Genomic DNA, 14300 nt, shown 5'->3' with positions numbered 1-14300 from the left:
TGCACACAACTCATGAAAATTATTCATCAACGGCCGTCGCAAACCTTTGTACCGAAATCTCATCAAAAAATTTAACCATTTTTCAATGGAGTCGTTTAAGTATAATAACGATACAAAACACATATAAACCTATTTAAATATGTTACCAAGTCTTTATTATTTGTAGAAAATTTCCTAAACCTTTCCATCTGATCGGATTATACACAAATAGACAGATTAATTCGGCCTAAAATCGTTATTAAAACTTGCCAAGCCTTATTTTTATCAAAATTAAGACCGGCAAACGAAATGTCGAGCGACAGAGAATAGAACCATTAAGCCATGCGCATTTCATGAAAAAGAAACGTGCACATTTCATGATTTCACCAGTCTATAGCGTTGTCCAATTGCCGAAGGTTTCTGTAATTAACGTAAAAGTACTGAAAAGTAATCGTTTCTTTTTTGCCGATTTCAAAGTAACTAAGATTTTGGACACTTGTGAGTACTTTGGTATTCCAACTGATGTCCAAAGCAGTGAAAGTAAAGGAAATAACGATGATATTTTTTCTAACGATTCTTATGAGAGTATTACAATATTTAATTATAAGAATAATTATTCGATTTTATAAGATTTAATTATAAGAATAATTATTCAAATTTACAAGATCAAAGTATATAGTGACTGATGTTGGGCAATATGTTACTGTTATTATTTTTTCTAAATAGTTTTGTTAAATAGATTTTCTAAAGATCTATATAAATATCACAACTTATTGATATTGTTAGCTATGAAGTTTTGAATTGTAAACAAAATTGTGCATTGGTTTTCTATTATTACTGTATTACTATATTAATAATATTGGTTATTCCAATAATATCAGTGCATTTTACTTTTAATATTGGCCAATATTGCATTTATCCTATTGCAGGGGGAGAGATATAAACATATAATCTTTTCCTTTCATTATTGCTGTTTTTTGTACATAATAACACCCAGTACATTACAGCTAGCATTGCAGTTATCCTATTGCACTGCAGTGACATTTGACTGCTAATATTGCGTTTCTCAACCATCAGTACCCTTTCTTCTTTCCAATATCACTTTGGTCGTGGGCTGTATGACGGGAATTTCTAGTGGATACATATCTGAAGAATTATATAACAAGTTAGATACATATCTAAAGGATTATATAACATGTTAGGTACACATCTGAAGGATTATATGACATGTTAAATACACATCTGAAGGATTATATGACATGTTAGATACATATCTCAAGGATTATATGACATGTTAGATACATATCTCAAGGATTATATGACATGTTAGATACATATCTCAAGGATGATATAACATGTTAGGTACACATTCCAATGTTTATTTATAAAGTAACATATTATATTATGTTCATATCTGAACAGTGTTATAGTTTGTTCTACACATATGAATGAATATTTGCATGCAGCCACAACTACCAAGAATAGCAATGTAAAATTAAACTTATTTATTGCAGATTTGCATAGCTTTGGCTCTATTTGATATACTCAAGATCAGCATAGTCCTCATGCTACCTCTTGGCATATTCTATGGATCTCAGGCCCTCAACACTATAAAGAAAATTCAGGTAACAGGTTTGTCCAGTTTACTGATGGAACTGATAACAGAGTCATTATTTAAATATATTTTCAGTTGCAAACTGCTAGGGAGTCTATCACATTTTTCCCTCTGCATACATAGTAGCATTATTTTAGCTTATTTTGTGAAACAGAGTACACAGGCTACCTCCTAATCCTAATCCTCCTAATCTTTCTTAGTTTGATATGATCGGTTATACAAGCATAGCCAACCTTTGTTCCCTCAAGTCATCATATTTTTTTATTGTATTCAATAGTATTTGAAGATGTATAGTTTTGTTCTATTTCGGGTTATTAACGTCAAATTAAATTGTTTTTTTTATCAGTTATTGATGTAAAATCGAAAACTATCTGTTCATACATTCCAGTTTTTTCCGTGATGTAATTTCAATTTTTTTACCATTCTTGTATGATGAGTTTTAGTTTTAATACGAAACATTTTGTTCTCTGTAGTTGAGATACAATCTATTGATCTAAGGCTATGTGTTCCGACGCTGGAGGAAAAATCATGATCATCCATCATTATTTTCAGGACTTTCTCCTCCTAGAAGAAAAGTCACATGACGTCTACTCGTCCTGTGGGATAAAATTGCCTGAGGATCTCGTTGTGTCATTTGAGAATTTTTCAGCGTTTCCTCCTGCTACGGGAGACAAGATTAGCTACGCTGCCTCACTCCAGACTCTCACTTTCAGCATTCACAGGGGACACCTGATTGTCATTGTCGGCCCTCCCGGCTCAGGAAAGGTATTGTGATCTTTTAGTTTGGCTGTTTCGAAACCCGGCAGACGTTCGTCTTTTCTTTCCACTGTTTTATCTTGTATCATTGTCGCTGATATGTTCAAATGTGTGTTGACTCACATTCGCTGCATAAAAGGACCTCATATGTGCCAAAACTCTGCTACTTTTTTTACTTGTACTGTTTCATGAAAGGTGTGCTTTTCCGTCTACGATAGTAATATTATTTACCTGATTTGGAAAGCAAGTTGTATAATTTTACTGGTTAGTTAGTCTAACAGCAAGTATAATTAAGTTTAGGGTAGGAACCCCACTCATAAAGCGACAAACAGCTCTTGCTTGCGACCTTGACATAAGATAGCTAGATACAGCCTTGACATAATGTGTCGCACACCCATCGCTCTACCATAGCGCCCCATGCTAACATGATCTGCTTGTCAGCCCAGTGTAGCACTTCGGAACTGGAACTCTCAGGTGTCACTACACTAGCACTCTATGGAAACTTAGTATATAAAAATCAGTTATAGATTTACATGTACCTCCATTAGTCTGCCTTTGATGCAATGAGCTGTTGAAATATTGATGATTACATATTTAATTTGTTGATTGTACAATAATTCATATACATATACATGTAGTATATGTATGTGTTTATGCATACACATGTAGTATATGTATGTTTTTATGCATATACATGTAGTATATGTATGTGTTTATACATATACATGTAGTATATGTATGTGTTTATGCATACACATGTAGTATATGTATGTTTTTATGCATATACATGCAGTATATGTATGTTTTTATGCATATACATGTAGTATATGTATGTGTTTATACATATACATGTAGTATATGTATGTGTTTATGCATATACATGTAGTATATGTATGTGTTTATACATATACATGTAGTATATGCATGTGTTTATACATGTACATGTAGTATATGTATGTGTTTATACATATACATGTAGTATATGCATGTGTTTATCCATATACATGTAGTATATATATATATATATATGTATATATATTAGAGCTGCACAATGATCGCGTTAATTAAACGATTAACACGACTAATACAAATAAACGATTAACTGAGTTGGGCCAATTAATCTTCAATTAAAATGCAGGTGGTGATCTTGATGTGGTTCCTTTCCTTTGTACTGTTTAGTACCATACGTTAGTATTCTAACGTAGCAGGTTACTACCATTTAATTTACTAACAAATAAATATGATGACAAGACACTTTCTTTACCAATAAATTAAACCACAATTATTTTGCACTCAACTATGAAAACATAGTGAGTCTCTAACATTAAACTTGTTTATACAACACAATGCACAAGCGCCGTGCCGATCCAGCTGTAAGCGGCCATGTTGTTAGTTGTTTGAACATGTTTCTAGGTAATAGCATTAAAAGTGATTTCAGTATTATTTAATATCTTACAGTTTATTTTTGTTTATTTTTAAAAGCTTTTTAAAGTAAATTATACATGTATTTTCATTTTTCAAAAAAACCACCATCATATTTCAGCTTCAGAATATTAGTAATATAAAATTGACACTTTATTGGAACATGAAAGCAGAAAAATGTCTTCCAACCTAGGTAGCGCATTTCTGTAGGTTGTTGGAAGCGTAAACAAGAAAGCGAAGTGCAGTATATGCCAGAATCATACCTGCCAACTCTCACGCATTAGGCGTGAGACTCACGCAATCACCCCAAAGAAAAAATAAAAATGCGTGAGATTTTTGCCCCAATTTCCATAATTTTATATATACTATCATTGATACATCAATTGCCCCAAAACCAAATCTCACGCATTGCCCCACTCTTGGGTTGGCAGGTCTGGCCAGAAAAAATTTGTTTACCACCACAGCACATCATCATTAAGATATATTTTAACTAATTCTCATCCTACCGCGCAGAAATCATCACCAGCTGTCGCAGACAATAACTAATAGGCTACTAGTGACAACCGGCACTACTGTCCCCTATGAGCATACCTGCCAACTCTCACACATTGGGCGTGAGACTCACGCAATCACCCCAAAGAAAAAATAAAAATGCGTGAGATGTTTGCCCCAATTTCCACAATTTCATATATACTATCATTGCTACATCAGTTGCCCCAAAACCAAATCTCACGCATTGCCCCACTCTTGGGTTGGCAGGTCTACCTGTGAGCGGCTATTCTCTAAAGCTAGCAATGTTGTATGTAGGAAGAGGGCATTTCTTTATTCAGATAATGTGAATAAACTGTGCTGCCTCAACTCTTGGCTGACTTAATTATAGACTTTCATTGACCGTTTTCATACTCATAATAATAATTACATTGTAACTTATGTACATTGTACATAACATGTACTACTGCTAACAATTGTTTAAAATATAATTAATCTATATGTAGTTGTATTATTTGTTTTTGAATATGCAGGTTTTTGCTAGATTAATTCTAAGATTAATCGAAGATTAACTGGTTCAGACAAGTTATTAATCGCGATCAATTTTTATAATCGTTGTGCAGCTCTCTCTCTCTCTCCCTCTCCCTCTCTCTTTCTCTCTCTCTCTCTTTCTCTCTATATATATATATATATGTGATTATGCATATATATGTAGTATATGTATATGAATAAACACATACATATACCACATGTATGTATATGTATAAACATATACATGTGGTATAGGTATGTGTTTATACATATGCATGTAGTATATGTATGTGTTTATGCATGTACATGTAGTATACGTATGTGTTTATGCATATATGAAATATTGCACACATGTGTAAACTTTGGCTGTTTTTATATTTTTGCTGCCGCTAAAAATGAGAGATTTTACATGAGGAGTTTTTTGTGATACAACAATAGCAAGTTTAATATAAACAACATAAAATCAATGAATAATGAACTTTGCAGACTTTCTAGGTGTTGTAATAGCAGTGTAATAATTAGCATTTCGACTAATTGCGCCCTGTTTGATCGTACATAAATTTTGCCTCTCAAACTGCAGCGGCTACAGCACTTACTCTGGCCCACTTGACTATGGGGATTCACCTCAATGTGGTGTCGCTCCCACTTACTGCAGCATATCTAATGGCGTCTAATTGGTCATGCCCATTTGTTATAGGAAAGACGATTGGCCAATTGAGTGATTGCTAGCTTCACACCTTCCTAAACATTACTCTATAATTTTAGACAAGAAGCAGCTCGGTAATGTTTTATGGATAATACACCCTCCTTAGTGCCGGTGTGCATCGTAATATCGTAATATCGTAATATTGGATATAACATGTCATGTCGAGTGCGACACCTATATTGTTGCTATCTGTTTTTATGTTACTCTCTGTAAGCGATTTAACAAAGGTCTGTTTGTGATGCATATGGTAGTTATATTAGGTTTATTTGTTTTCCAATGCTCTGCTTAGACCATTATTAGCTAGAAGACAGGCTAAAATCTATATGATATGACTATTCATGTTACTCACTGTTTGTTTAGAGAGAAAACAAGATGATGTTGACTAACATAAATCGCATTTGTTTTCATTCGGTTGTTACAGCTGGTTCACACTATATAGCAGTACACCGGGGTTAATTCCACAATACATCGGTGATCAGTGGGGTTAATTCTATGATACGTCGGTGATCGTCAGTGATTACATAGTTCACACTGCCACAAACCCTTTCACGTTTACATCAGTGAATAGTCCGTGGTATATCGTACTCATTATATAATAGAGTCACCGAAACGATGAATTATTAGTAACAACTATCATGAAAGGAAATATAAATCAAGAAATCCGTGACAGTCAATCACTATTGCCGATGGGCTGCCTGCCCATTGCAAATACTGTCATGAATGTTCGGCCAACTATCACAAAAGCTTGACAGCTGCGATGTTTTCTGACATATTGCTGATGCTTTGGCAAAGCCATCAGTTTACGGCGTACATAGTCGACAGATCACAATGTAGAGGACAACTCCGACATAACGTGATACAGTGTGAACCAGACTTCAGTTGGCATCACAGTGTTCATTTTCCGTCAAGCAATTAATATGAATACTATATTATATAAATATATATTGTATAAATATATATTATATATATTATATGAATAAATATATTATATAAATGAATATATACATATATTATATGATTATATATATTATATGAATATATATGATATATATTCATATAATATATAATCCTATAATATATATGTTTATTCATATAATATATATATTATATAATAATATAATATATATCCCTATTCATATAATATATACATTATGTGAATATATATGATATTTATTCATATAATATATATATTATTCATATAATATATATATTCATATATATATGAATAATATATGAATAATATATATATTATTCATATATATTTATATAATATATATTATATGAATAAATATATATATTATATGATTATATATATTATATGAATATATATCATATATATTCATATAATATATATATTATATGAATATATATTATATATGTTTATGAATATATATGATATATATTCATATAATATATATTATACGAATATATATCATATATATTCATATAATATATATATTATATGAATATATATTATATATGTTATATGAATATATATGATATATATTCATATAATATATATTATACGAATATATATGATATATATTCATATAATATATATTATACGAATATATATCATATATATTCATATAATATATATTATACGAATATATATCATATATATTCATATAATATATATTATATGAATATATATATTATATATGTTATATGAATATGTACTATATATATTCATATAATATATATTATACAAATATATGGTATATATATTCATATAATATATATTATATGAATATATATTATATATATTCATTTAATATACATTATTAAAATATATGAATACATATTACATATATTATATATAATATATATATTATATGGCTGCACATTATATGATTTTATATTATAGGAATTATATATATTGTATGAATGCTGTTGTTATACAAGGTCGGCAGCATGTCTCCTATGATTTATAAACATGAGTTTTAGCCTCAAATACTTGCACATAGTCCTAAAATTGTTATCTCTTTTAGACTCCTCTGTTGATGGCAATGCTAGGAGAGATACCGAGGCTACGAGGCTTCCTCAGGCTGCAAGGGAAGATGAGCTACGCCTCACAGGCTCCCTGGGTATTCACTGCCAGTGTTAGAGACAATATTCTCTTTGGTCAAGACTATGATAGGGGACGTTACAATAAGGTGGTCAAAGCCTGTGACCTCAACAAGGTGATCTATAGCTATTATCTTTCCCAGTGTCTTGTAGCACTTGTGTCTTGTAGTCTGGTCAGCACTCTCCTTCTCCAATCCAGCCATGAGTTCATCATTGTCATAATGCTGTCACTATTTAGTTTTTATTTTGTGTACAGTTTCTCATCATTACTGATTCGTTAGTTTCACTGTTGTCCTATTTTGAAGGGTTTTTTGTGCTTTTTATGTTTGAGCTATCCATCTGTCTAAGGGATCAAAAACTGGTTTCTTTGGCTTTTGTCTTACTCTTGGCCTACAGTAGGAATACTTATGCAGAGATGCAGTATTAATATCTACCAATAATATTGCATAGAAGTTTTAATCTCTTTTCAAGTTTTTTTCTTGAGTGCATAAAATAGATGTTACCCAGGTGTGGAGTCTATGGAGCCATCCAGAATATGCATTAAATAGTTAGTGTGCTAAGATAGCTATTGTTAAACTGTGTTTATAGAGAACTTGTACTGATGCTCACAGAATATATATATATTTATTTACTAATATATCTAGTGGAAATCTTTTGACTAAAAAGTGCTCAATGCCATAAAGGCAGTGCATATAGAATAATTTAAAATAATTTAAAAGAAGATAAAAATTTTGACTATTATATTTACACTACTAATAGTTTCGTGTTAAAAACACTCATCAGGTGACATTCATTTATGCGCAGAAGCTTATATATACGTAGGAACATACAAGCTAGGCAGTGATCTTATAATGAGGCATGCAAGCACTGTAAATTCCCAAATTGATGGCAGTAGTAAAAGTGCAAAGGCTAAGCAATAAAATTGTAAACAATAAATGGGATGAAAAAAGCTAATCTATTAACTGTTTATTAGCAAAAATTTACTTGAGTGTCTACACCCAGATACCATTTCAGATTTCTTATTCAGTGTCGCCATATGTGGCTTGTACATAATGTAGAATTTTTCCCACAGACATAGTTCGCACTTCTTGGCACGATTATTGTAAGCTGCTGATCTGTGGATAATATTCCATTTGATGGTATGCATGATGTTTTTCTCTTTGAGGGACCATACATGTTCGCTTAGCCTGGTTGCTGATCTTTTGCTGGTATTGATGAAGGAAGACTTGTGGTTGGCGTACCTCTTCTTAAACGTATTTTCGGTTAATCCGATGTAGGTCTAGTTAGTCCGATGGAATATTATCCACAGATCAGCAGCTTACAATAATCGTGCCAAGAAGTGCGAACTATGTCTGTGGGAAAAATTCTACATTATGTACAAGCCACATATGGCGACACTGAATAAGAAATCTGAAATGGTATCTGGGTGTAGACACTCAAGTAAATTTTTGCTAATAAACAGTTAATAGATTAGCTTTTTTCATCCCATTTATTGTTTACAATTTTATTGCTTAGCCTTTGCACTTTTACTACTGCCATCAATTTGGGAATTTACAGTGCTTGCATGCCTCATTATAAGATCACTGCCTAGCTTGTATGTTCCTACGTATATATAAGCTTCTGCGCATAAATGAATGTCACCTGATGAGTGTTTTTAACACGAAACTATTAGTAGTGTAAATATAATAGTCAAAATTTTTATCTTCTTTTAAATTATTTTAAATTATTCTATATATTTATTTATATATATATATATATATATGTACTAGCGGAATGTCCGGCATTGCACTGGTATTAAAAATCAGCTTGTATACAGTGACAGGTCATGTAGTTGTTTGCCATTAGCCTGGCACATTGCCGTTGGACACTGAAGTGTGAATGTAAATGTATAAAACTGTCAGTAGCTGACGAAGATTGACCAAGAAAATGGACTTAGATACTTAATCTTTATTTAAAATATATTATGTTACGCTATTTTCTCATTTCTGTGATCTTCAGTGGAATGGTAAACCAACTTCAGCTCGCGTTCTTTAGGAGAGACCTCAGAGTTTAAACGCGTGCCTCAAATGTTTAACTGATGAAGACAGTTGCGTCACCACGTTTTCTATTAGGTTTATGTTGTAGGATATCGAATCATTGCCCCAAAGTGACATGACTATTGTTGGAGAACACGGCTTTGAGCTTTTCTTTGGGCAGAAAGTGAAGATAAGTCTGGCCAGAACAATATATAGACACGCTGATGTATATCTTCTTGATGATCCCTTTGGTAAGTCTATCAAAAGTACATAGTAAGTATACGGCTGACTGTCAGCACGTTCAATACCCAGTATCCGTTTACAAAAAGTCACAGCCATTATTTTCAAAGATCTCAATCTTCTTTCCTATAACTTTTTTTCTTTTTGATGTTGTAAAAATTTATTTATAAAAATCAGAGAAGCAATATTCATCGTGCTTTTTGTTGACTGCACCCTACAGGCTGTGTGGATTCCTACGTGGGTAGGACGATCTTTAACAAGTGTGTGTGTGGTCTGCTGAAAGATTCAACGGTCGTCTTGGTAACCCAGCAGCTGCCATATGTCAAGGTTGCTGACAAAGTTCTTGTCATGCAAGAGGTAGGTGCAATATAATTGGTTCGCATACTTGAATCTCACCCAAGGGCTTGAGGTAGGTGGAATTTGAGGACAGTTTGAGATGAGAGGTGCAGGCACTTTTAACTCCATAATATGATCACTTATATATCATTTTAGGTTAGAGGCCATCTTTCTTCAAAAATAAACTCTCTAATCCTTCCTGACTCTGATATTATGATTTGTTTTAAGCTAAAGCAAACGCTATTAAACAGTTTTGTTGTAAGAAGCTACTATTGATCGTAAAAATATAACAAAGATATCATCATATATGACTTAGTACCTTGATTGTTTTTTCTTGTTGTAGCATCGTTACCATTGCCTCTAGATGACGCATTGTTATAGTACCTGGTTCACGGAGACATAACTCCTCAGTTTGTAGCAGAGAGAGGCAATGTTGATTTGTAGACCAGGTTATGTTGATTTGAATCGATCTAAAGATTTGTGACCGTTGAAACAAATTTTTAGATTGATGCTAACTTTTTTTTGAAATAGCAAGAAACTGTAAGTGGTACAGCTTAATAAAATAATAGTAATTTGTTCGTGGTAGTAAGGTGCCAGCAGACATTTAGAGTTGATGTTGACAGGAAGTACTTCTGGCTGATGGGTGATGAGGTGCTGAATTCAATTTTTTGTTCATTAAATTTATAGGACAGTCAGCCAATGAATAGCTCTGGAGTGGCTAAACCAGTGTCCCATCACAAAAACAAAATATATTTTTAAAAGTGCGTAACAATATATTATAAAGCACAAAAACCCCAGCACTTAATAGCATTTGATATCAAGTCACGAGCATTTTTTTATGTCTTTGCTCTTTCCTCAATGACCAATATTTTTCATCTTAAAATATTTTACTTTCTGATCATAAATTTTTGTATCATTGCTCATTGAATTTCTTGGTTGTAGAATTTATCTACTTTTGTTCTATAAGATCAAACCTTGAAGATCTTTATTCATTGTCTCTATTCCTTCAAATCAAATTATCTGTAACAAACTACTATATAGCTGTTCTCTTATTGACCTGGACCTTGGTGAACTGCCACAGGATAGAGATCAGATATATCATACATTTTCATCTATGAGGCCTATTTGAAGCGTGTTTTAGTCTGCTGAACATTAGAGAGTGGACAACTTCCAAAACTGCAGAATTTTTTTCTTATTTTCGCAGGGTAACATTAGCTCTCAGGGAACATATGAAGAGCTTATAGCCTCAGGAGTGGACTTCTCCGCGATGCTCGCCGAGTATGAGGTGGAGCGCGCTCCAACTATAGAAGCTAGCCTCGCCTCCACTGCTGGCCTCAGCAAAACAAAAAGGAGAGTCTGTGGAAGTCAGCAGCTTTCCATGGAAAGTCTGAATGCCAGCCTTGTCAGCATCAACCTTGATGGCACTGAGGCAAGGAATTAAATTTGTTTTGCTTTTGTATTGGTCGTGACAAAAAACAAGATGCGCAGATATTTCACTATTCTAAGGAGTTGTTCCCACTTATATTTATGCTTGCTTAATGAGATTGGTAGAGCAGATTAATCCTGTTTATTGACCTGCTGACAGCATTAGGAAGACCATTTCATGGCACTTTTGTAGACCAAGTCCTTACACAGCTTGCTGATATCGGACAAATCGGGCTCTAGGCAATCAAATCCAGGGACACCATGGAGTGTGTATGGAGATTACATAGCAATGGCTGGAGGAGGAGGAATGGTATTCGCTATAGTCATTCTCTGGTTCATCACTCTTGGCACATATGTCTTCAGTGATTGGCTTATAATCTACTGGTGAGCTCCCATGGACTGTTTTAATTTATTTATCAGAACGCATTGAAGGCCATGCGTTTTTATGGGACAGAAGTTTTGCGTGACAAATGGGTTCATCATAGCACGTTGAAAGCCAAATATTTGGAAGCATTTTGTCTTGAATTCGCTCTGTGAGGTAATTTCGATTGAATTGAAACACAGATGTCAAATTCAGAGTTACTGTGAATGTGATAAACTAATGTTAGTCAAACAAATGAGACTATTTAAGAACATTTAATAAATATGCTTCACTTAATTCAGCTGTCACTCGCATCACTCTCCAGCTTAGCATCTTTTAGCTTATCGAGTGCTTATTGAGTGCTTAGACCTCTATGCTATACTGTAGCCTAAAACAGTAACTCTCTTCCATTTTTGCTTTTATCGATTTTAGTATTTGTCCACTCGACGACACTGAACTAGTTGTTTCTCATCGATCATATTATTAACTAGTCCTTGAACAGTGTCACAAATCGGCTTAAAGTTTATGTTATTGTTATTTCACTAATACCGGCTTAGTATCCACCGCCATGCTGGAGTCGAAGGGTGGATGGTTCCCCTTGGCTTTTATAGAAGGGAAGATGATTTGCTCAGTAGTTAACAGTTGTCCACCTTATAGCATCGAGCGTCACTTTAGTTGATAACTGATTTCTCTTAGATATATCGGCACTGCCTTTGTGTTAACGCTAACACGGGGGGAGAGTTCCAGCAAGAGAATAGTAGATTAATGAAATAACCAAGCATATTTCAGTTCTCTGACAGAGTTGCTCACTATAATATACCATAGTTTTTCAACATTAGTCATACTTATAGTATGTATAATCAACCAGTCATGGTTCTATTGTGTTTTGTCATCTATCCACACATAGGAAAAATGTTGTATGGGCTTTTACATTGTTGTACTTGGGGTTTTGCTGGCTGGATTTGGGCAAACGATTAGAGTATTGGCTTTGATGAATGGAACACTGTAAATCTTTCTCTCCATACCATGGTATTATGCATTACACAATGGCACTATACATTACACAATGGCACTATGCATTATGCAATGAAAATATGCTTTATACCATAACACTATGCATTACACCATGGCATTATACATTATACCATAACAATATCCATTACATCACGACACTATGCATTACACCATAACACTATGCATTACATCATGGCACTATGCATTACACCATGGTATTATGCATTACACCATAACACTATGCATTACATCATGGCACTATGCATTACACCATGGTATTATACATTATACCATAACACTATGCATTATATCATGGCACTATGCATTACACCATGGTATTATACATCACACCATAACACTATGCATTACATCATGACACTCTGCATTACACCATGGTATTATACACTGCACCACAATGTGGATGGTCCTTATAAATATTCAGCATCCTATTTTGTTGTTTTGACTATGATATTCTTTATTACTTTTGCAGGTCCAATTTATGGGTGGATGCAGCCAGTTCCTCAACCACATATTACTTCCTTTATATAGGCATCAGTCTCTGTTGTATTTTATTCTCTCTTTTAACGGGAATCACGTTCTTCCACTCAATGCTAGCAGCCAGCAAAATCCTTCACTCTGACCTATTCAAGGTTTGTTATATCTCTTACTCTTTTTTTCATATTGTACATCCATCTTACCATTGCTGGTTTATTGTTGCTGAGTCACACATCATCTAATCAAGGTAGAGCTGTAAAGTACACTGTAGCCATATTTTGTATTACACCAGGTTATAGTCCGGGCTCCTCTCTCAGATCTTCAGAAGGACCCTGTTAGCGAGATTTTAAAACGCTTCTCTCAGGACGTTGTGCAATCTGATGACCTCCTGCCAGCCACCACATTTGATATGCTCATGGTAAGCTCTAACTTATAAAGTATTAGTGCTGGCATGCTGATGACTCTCTCTCCCCCTCTCTCCCCTTTTTAATCTCCCCTTTTCCTCTCCCCTCTATCTCACCCCCTCTATCTTTCTAATCGATAGGATTATTATGACTACAACTTAAGGCATTAGTAGGGTTTCACCTGATAAATCATGTAGTCTTCAATGGTGCCACTCCTAAAAGATTTCTGTAAGCATTCAAATCTATTGAGTTGTTTTTCTGAGTAAATTTAGCTTCTCTTTGTACTGTCAGCAAGGTTCTAAATTAACTCAGGTTGTCTTTCAGCTGACGTTTTATCATTTCTGTTTAAGTTTGATTTTATCTCAGACCAGTGAATGCACTAGTCAGACATAAAATCGGTTTTGCACTTTATTGCAAATTTGAAAAAATAGAATATTTATATTCT

The 14300-nt window shown here is 33.7% G+C and overlaps 1 protein-coding gene across 1 annotated transcript in view; it reads left to right on the top strand.

The window, feature by feature from the left end:
- LOC137407072 (ATP-binding cassette sub-family C member 4-like) overlaps nt 1-14300 on the top strand; it is a 39300-nt gene that overhangs the window by 12901 nt on the left and 12099 nt on the right. Inside the window, exons 8-16 of the mRNA XM_068093677.1 lie at nt 1494-1604; nt 2147-2359; nt 7490-7681; nt 9690-9831; nt 10041-10177; nt 11361-11585; nt 11775-11965; nt 13447-13606; nt 13744-13869. Coding sequence (XP_067949778.1) covers nt 1494-1604; nt 2147-2359; nt 7490-7681; nt 9690-9831; nt 10041-10177; nt 11361-11585; nt 11775-11965; nt 13447-13606; nt 13744-13869 — 1497 coding nt within the window. The remainder of the gene's footprint in view (nt 1-1493; nt 1605-2146; nt 2360-7489; nt 7682-9689; nt 9832-10040; nt 10178-11360; nt 11586-11774; nt 11966-13446; nt 13607-13743; nt 13870-14300) is intronic.

Source organism: Watersipora subatra, chromosome 10 (genome assembly GCF_963576615.1).
Source record: "Watersipora subatra chromosome 10, tzWatSuba1.1, whole genome shotgun sequence".
Classification (NCBI taxonomy): Eukaryota; Metazoa; Bryozoa; class Gymnolaemata; order Cheilostomatida; family Watersiporidae; genus Watersipora; species Watersipora subatra.
This window is presented reverse-complemented; position numbering and strand designations above follow the sequence as displayed.